This window comes from Echinops telfairi, unplaced genomic scaffold (assembly GCF_000313985.2).
Source record: "Echinops telfairi isolate 266 unplaced genomic scaffold, ASM31398v2 ScPeMD7_19;HRSCAF=73, whole genome shotgun sequence".
In the NCBI taxonomy this organism is placed as follows: Eukaryota; Metazoa; Chordata; class Mammalia; order Afrosoricida; family Tenrecidae; genus Echinops; species Echinops telfairi.
In genome coordinates, this window is record NW_022103916.1 from 39,532 (window position 1) to 47,411 (window position 7,880).

General features: G+C 39.9%; 1 protein-coding gene across 1 annotated transcript in view; it reads right to left on the reverse strand.

Annotated features, from left to right (window-relative positions):
* Positions 1-1,093: 1,093 nt before the first annotated feature.
* Positions 1,094-7,880, reverse strand: part of GNL3L (G protein nucleolar 3 like) — a 37,669-nt gene continuing 30,882 nt past the window's right edge. The window contains 3 exon segments of the mRNA XM_045288283.1: positions 1,094-1,312; positions 1,315-1,338; positions 2,935-3,133. Coding sequence (XP_045144218.1) covers positions 1,257-1,312; positions 1,315-1,338; positions 2,935-3,133 — 279 coding nt within the window. The 3' untranslated portion in view covers positions 1,094-1,256.

Sequence of the window (7,880 nt, forward strand, 5' to 3'; positions counted from 1 at the left end):
GAGGTTGTATATAATCCAGATAACTAGTAAAGCAAGACTTTCTGCAGCAATCATCTATCTCAGTCCATTTCTGAGGGCCTTGGCACTGTGGGCCCATTGCCCTAGCTGGTAAGGTAGGCTCTTTGAAAGTAGGTGGCTCATTGTATTTCAATGAGGTGGCTTTCAGGCACTGACAAAGGAATTGGCTCATGTGTCCCCCTCACCCGCTCTTTGGACTTTAGAAGATGTAGTCTGTGAAGAACCCTTATGAATCACGGTATTCAAAACACTGGTTCTATATAAGACATGGCCAGCTAAGGGTGGAGTCCAGCTAGACAGATTCTGGCAACCCAAGCCAGAAGTCTAGACCAACAGGTTGCACCTACATTTCAGCACTACCAAGGTTGTTTTATCCTTTTCTTCCCTCTTTTTTTCCCCTACACTTTTCCAGAGACACAAAATGTTCATCACTGCTATTCAACTACAACCCAGCTAAGAATCCGTGGGTTTTAAAGGAAGATACCTGCCCTGCAGTTCACTACCAGAATGTCTTGCAACTGAGATTTCTTGTGGACTAGTGATAAAATTATCATCCTCCCAAAGACCCCAAGGTTAGCATTCAGATGACAGGTTCCCAAACTTATTTAGTCTATAGAACCGCCCTTTAAAAATTACTCAGTGCCCCCCAGCAATGAAAAACTTTTGTATTATAGCCCACAATCTAGGCTAAAGTATAAGTATCTGATTTTACAACCCCTTGGATTGTCCCAAAGGATGGTATCACCCACTTTGGGAAACACTGATCTAGATGCATGTTCATTTTTCCAAGACAATCGTGAGGTTGTTGGGGGGATCAACTCCCAAACAAGTCTAACCTAAAAAGTGGGACTCTAGAGCATGTGGGTAGTGATAAATTGTTAGTATCTGGGTACTGCTGACATTTTTCTCTTGTAAAATGGACAAAAACCAAATCAAATTCATTGTTATAAAATTGATGGGCTCACAGAGACCCTATATGGGCGTTCTAAGACAGAAAGTCTTTGAGTGCAGTCTTATTTTTCTCCCATAAAGTAGTGAGTCAGGGATAAATAAAGAGTATTGGGTTTGCCAACGCTAGCTTCTTGGGATTCTTTTTTACTGAAGATAATGGAGTAGACAGTGGGAAGGGGCATAATGAGGTACACATTCTTTCAATATGCAAGTACTTCGGGGAGACAGACACAATTTTCTTTCATTCATATTGTACCATCGCACTGAAACTGGTGATGGGGGTGAAATTAGTCACCACCACTCTCAACAGTGTTGCCACAGAGATTGAGGGCAGACATCATGAATCAGACAGCTTGCTGGCGATTTTATCTGTAGATGGAAAGAAATACAGGAAGTCATTTGGTAGCTGGCTTGCCAAGAGTAGGCAGAAGCCTGTCAGAGCTGCCCTACATCTACTTGGGGATCTGAACCAAGCTCCCAAACTCACTTACCTTCTAATAATGAACAAAACAACTGGTAGGCTACTGGCAGATACCGCCTGTTCAGCCTCACAGGTAGGCCCATTTGTCTTATCTGAGATGACTACCAAACTGGTTTCTGTTTTGGGCATCAGACTTACTGGCTCAAAGTATTTTTATCCTTCCTCCCTCTCAAAACAGAAATTTTTTTTCTGTGTTAAACTTAACACTCTGCCATTATACCAAAAACAAATGAGTGGCATTGTAGTGTGAGCTGCATGTCTGAAAATTCACCTTAAATCCTTGGGATTCACCACAACCTTAGGATTCTGCTCAGGCATCCAGAAAGCCTTCCCTGATCGCACCTATTTAGACTGGGTTAGGTACCCTTACCACTAAGCTTGTTGTGTCTTCACCCTGATCACTGTTATCAATGTCTATTTTGGGGGGATTATGGGGGTCGCCTTTTCAACCCCAACAAGAAAGACTGAGTTAAAGGGCAATTCATTTCCAAACTCCTGGGCTCAGGTGTGTAGCTAAGCCAAAAGTGAATGTTTGGTTAGGGAACACAGACTAGTTCCAAGAACAGGGCTCATGGGTTCAATCAACCCCACATTTACACTTTGGCTCTACCCATTATCTCACTTTGTGCCACTTAAAGTATCTGGGCCTCAGTTTCCTTATTTATGAAGTGAGGATATGACTTCTGCAATGAGTTTCAATGAGGATGAGTATAGCATTTTGATCTGAATGGGCCATCTACAAAAGGACCACCATTAAAATGAGAAATCTCCTTTGGAAATATCCCTAAAATATATTGATTGGGAAAAGACTGGACAATATTGTGTTTAGTAGACTAGTGTGGAATGAGAATAAGGACTATATACATTTTTTGCTTTTTGATCTCAGAAAAGAAACTAATTAACCAGTTGCCTGAGAGGTCTTGAATGATTGAGACATAGAAGAAAGACATTTTACTATATACATTTTTGCACCTCTGGATTTAAATGTGTTGCCTAATAATCAAGTATAAATTAGAGTTGGTAAACTTCATAGCACGTAAAACATCTGATAAGTAAATGGTGACTATGTGATACACAGCCTGGTGGCTAATGGTGGCTATAGTAGTTCTCAAAATGTGGTACCTAGAAGAGCAGCATCAGCATCTAGAGACCTGTTAGAAACACAAATTCTCAGGCCCCACAGTAGGCCTACTGAATAAACAACTCTGGGGTATGGCTCAAAAATGCACCTTTTAACAAGACCTCTAAGTGATTTTGACATAAGCCAATGTCAGAGCTACCACATTAGTACGTGAGCCTACTACCACATCCCTGTCCCTAACCTTTCCCTATAGCTGAACTTATGGCTATTTTCATTCAAAAACCCTAGGGCTCAGCTTTCAAATGTCAAAAAGCTGCTACTAACTAAAGTACTATGAGTAAACTAGTCCAGGTAGGCCCTTTTGTTAATCAGGAGTATTCAGTTGCCGCCATCTTTATCCTACCTGTACGTTTCTGCATCTTTTTATTAGTCTTCAGAGCAGATACCAGAGCTTGGTCCTGTTGCAAAGGGTCGATTTCCATGATCCCCTGCAGCATTGGGCGGTGGTCCACTGGACAGATGTCTACCATGGTGCAATTCTTGGGGTGGTGGTCAGCATCGCATTTAGCCCACCCCATCTGATGAGGGTTTGGATTGTCAATCTGGGGAGAGGGAACGAAGTTGAGATCTTGGCCCCCAGAATACCTCCAAAGACCTCCACAGAGGAGGTAGGTATAGATTTGAGTAAGAATAGAGTCTGGATCCATGCAGAATTAAATTTGAATTCTGGCTCAACCCAACCAACAGATCAGCAGGAGCTTGGTTAACCTCTCAGTCTTAGTTCGCTCACCTGGGGGTGATAATGAGTAGCTTGCATAATGTGTTAACTTTCACAAGGATGAAATGAGAAAGAGTTTCTTGAGCAATAGCAAATGGTATTAAAATGATTCTTTGCATAAATGGGCCTTCAAGTTCTTATTCAATTTAACAAATGTTTTCTGAAACCCTGATGACTTCAAGGTCAGTAGTTCAAAACTAGCAGCCATTCTATGGGAGAAAGATGAGGCTTTCTATTCCTGTAGTCACAATCTCCGAAACTTATGGGGACAGTTCTGCTCTACTTATAGGGTCACTGAGGTGGAATCAATTCAATGGCATTGAGTTTGGATTTTTTTAATGTTTTTCTCTTTCCCTTTTCTTATTTTTTTTTTAATAAATCATTTTGTTGGGGCTCTTATAGTGCTTATAATAATCCATACATCAGTTGTATGAAGGACATTTGTACATATGTTGCATCATCATTTCCAAACATTTTCTATCTACTTAGACCCTTGATATCAGCTCCTCTTTTTTCTCCTCCCTCGCTGACCCTCCCACCTCGTGAACCCTTGATAATTTATAAATTTTTATTTCCATATTTTATACCGCCCACTGTCTCCCTTCACCCATATTTCTGTTGTTCATTCCTTGGGATCTGGAGGATTGTACATCAATCATTGCGATTGGTTCTCCCTTTCTTCCCCCTGGATTTTTTTTTTTGTACCCAGCTGTGTGTAGGGTAATGCTGGAGACAGAAAAATTAGTCAAATTCTACTCCATTTTCAGAAAGTAACCAGGCTAAAAAGTATACAATTGTCCATAAGTCAGAAAGTGGTACATGCCCATTAGAAAAACATAGGATTTCTGAAGCAGAGGTTGGCAAGAAAGAGAAGTAGGGTAATATACTTTTGATGGGGAGAGCACTGAAAGCATTCCTAACTGAACACGGGAAAAGCAGAGCATACCAGGGCCCTAAAAAGAGTTGCTGGCTGGAGTGGAACATATATGCTGGTAAGAATATCTAATACCGACAGAAAGCCAGGTACCATTATTTTAAGTACTATACAAGGGTGTTTCAAAGAGTTCATGAGATGATTCCATTACCTTTTAATTCATTCTTACATGAACTTTTAGAATTCATATGTACCCATTCATTTAATCCTGATGGCAACGCTATAATTCTATAAAGCAAAAACTATTTTCCTTTTTACCAACAAGACACAGAGAGGTTAAGTAGCTTGCCTAAAGTCTAATGAGCAGTGGAATAAATTGGAACATAAATTTACTCCAAAGTCCATCTGTATCTATAGTGGGGGAAAGGCAAGATGGGGTGGATCTCGGAAAAGCTACATGGTACAACTCTGGGATCAAGGGGCAGCACCATTCACAATATAGTTTACTTAAATGTTATCCCCTGGAGTTGTACAATGGGGTGGCTTTGCTGAGGGCCCTGAACCTGAGTGGGAAACTGCTGGTTCTTGAAGAAAAAATAGTGAAGTTTGTGGAAAAATTCTGCTATCTTTCAATTCCAATTTTCTGTGAACCATTCTGGGGACTTGAGGGCTCAGTGAGAAATAGTATTTGTATGGGGAGGCAGGAGAGCGAGAAAAAGATAGCCTTGAATACACAACTTTTGACTGATTTACCTGTAAGCAACAGATGAGCCTTGGGCACTTTGTGAAGATGTGAATAAATCAATTTCCTGCCATGAATCATGTGATTCCTTATCATTCCTTTATCAGGCTTCATCTTCTCTCATGGACTACAGGCAACAGTTTCCTTCCTAGACTATGTGCCACACCCATGCCCTTTTATTTCTAACTTTCAAACAGCCACTAGAGTGATTTTTCTGATCACATCACATCTCTGAATAAGCACCTCTTCCAGATATTACGTTGCCATGAAAGTAATCCTATGGAACAATTTCCAAGGTGGAGTCTCACATGAAATAATCAAGGTACAGAAATAATGTGAATAGTAAGTCATTTTTTAAATTAAAATAAGTGTTTGTGTCTGCAATGCATGTATGCTATGGACAAAATGTGTCCCTCCCAAATAGTATTGTACATCTTGATCTCTACCCAGTGGTTGCAACAATGGACTCAAAGGTGACAATTGTCAGGCAATATTTTTTTTCTGCTGTAAATGAAGTCATCAAGACCTCAAGACTCCCCCTGAGGGCACATGTACAACTGCCTGTGATTACAATTCTAATTGGGTTGTCTTTGTCATGTTAATGATACAAGATTAGTATAGGGTGTGTCTTGAGTCAAAAACTTAGAAGATATAAAAGAAGCTAGCTAAGGAAGCAGAGATGAGAGAAGATAGATTCCAAGACACATGGGGGATCTCCAAAGAACCAGAAAATGAGCTAAAGAAACAAGTACCCCTTCCCAGAGTCAACAGAGAAACAAAGACTTGCAGAGCAAACAGCCTGAAATGGAATTTCTAGCCTCCTAAACCGTGAGAAAATAGTTTTCTGCTTGTTAAAGACATCCATTTGTGGAATTTCTGTTCTAGATCAGCAAATAATAAAGGCATTGTGTATGTATAAGTACAGAATAACTCTTAACGACACTAAAAACATACCAACAGTGACTATCTCCAAGTGGGGAACAGGGTGACTAGGACACAGAAACAGAGAGACTAGTTTTTCATGGTACATCTTTTCCTCACAGTGACCTTGTGTGTGTGTCAGCAAAACCATGCTTCATAGAGTTTTCAATGATTGATTTTTCAAAAGCAGATCATAGGCCAGTCTCTTCCAAGGTGCCTTTGGATAAATTTAAATCTCCAATCTGTCAGTTACCAGCTGAGTGCATTACACATTTATACAACCCAAGGATTCATATATCATTTAGCACCTTCCAAATTGTCTAATATGTACATATGTTACCGACATGGATGAACCTTAAAAACATTATAGTAAAAAAATTTGAGGAGGCAATCTAGATAATTATATGGACAAATTAAGACTTAAAAATTGTATAGTATGCTCCTCTTGTGTAAAAAATAAAGTAGAAAAAATATTATACTGAATGAAGTAGGTCATATGTAAAAGGACAAATATTGTATAATCTTACTTATATGAAATATTTAGGCTAGCCAAATGCATGCAGACAGAGGAGGATGTTGTTGGTTACCAGAGGATGATGCAGGAGGAATTGAGAATTGTGATGGAGTGAAATTTCTTAATATGGTTTATACAGGTCTCTGTAATTCCCATTAAATGACTGGGTAGGACAGACTATGCAAAAAGGTATGTGTAACACTAATAGAGGGACTGGTTATTTTAGATACCAATTCCTGGTTATAAGGATGATGCATCTCTGAAGCAGAAGCAAAGAGATACTCCCAGGACCATTGGAAGAAGAGCATATTTGACATTTGTGTGTGAAGTGACAGAGGCCAAGACCAGCGGCACCAGAAAGTTTGACTCATAGGAACCCTATAAGACAGAGTAGAAGCGCCCTTGTGGGTTTCTGAGACTATAAAATTCTTGACAGGAGTAGAAAACCTCATCTTTCTCCCTCGGAGTGGCAGATGCCATAGCAGCACAATGCTTAGCCACTATGCCACCAGGGTTCCTTCTTCTGTGTTACCATTGTATCAAATTATAAAACCCAGCATACATAGAGAGTGGCATGGGAGGAACAGTTGGTGTCAGAATGAGTAAAGGATAGTGTGTGGAGCTATGTCTGATTCTCTGCCAGAGGAGGTCGTATTTGGCCCTCCCCGCTGCATGCCATTTATGCAAGAATTATTGCTGAAAAGGTGCTGAATTTCTGCTTGTGGTGATGTAAAACTTTTGGAAATAGATATTAGTGATTACAGCACAACTTGATATGTGTAATTAAACATCATTGAATTCTACACTGAAAGATGGTTAAAATAACAAACATTTAATCCGTATTTTATCATAACAGAATTAAAACAAATAAATAAAATGGAAAAAAAAACTAAAAGATTATTGACTGGGGAAAAAAAAGAAATGAAAACAACATTCAGTGTTTTTCTACTGTTGTTGTTAGGCCCCATTGAGTCACTCAATTGCGATTTCTGGTGACCAGAGTGCTGACTCATACAGAATGGAACTGCTCTGGAGTTTTTAAGGTTGTGCCCTTTAGGGTATGTCTTCTAATGTATCTCTGGGTAGGTTCAAATCACTAGCCTTTTAGCTAGTAATCAAGAGCTTAACTGTTTGTGTCACCAACGAACTCCTCTTTTACTATTACCTATGGTTTATGGTCAAATGCAAATCCTTATGTGATATGACTCCAGACACTTCTTTCTTCACCATGTTCACACATTTTTTAGTGTTGGCATGAGGACAGGCTGAGGCCTCAACCCAACCTCTCTTCTCCCCTTGGCCCAAGACTCAACTTTCAAGATGTGGTTTAAGCAGTAAGCTATCCAGAAAGGCTTCTCTGGTGGTTGAAGTTGCTAGTTGCTGTTGAGTTCACAGCACCTGACTCATTGACCCTATATATAACACATCAAAATGATGCCCCATCAGGAGGAGGGTAAAAGGAAACAGGAGAGATCTAGGAAGCAAAGCTATGGATAGAGGTATAAACAAAGGTGTGTACA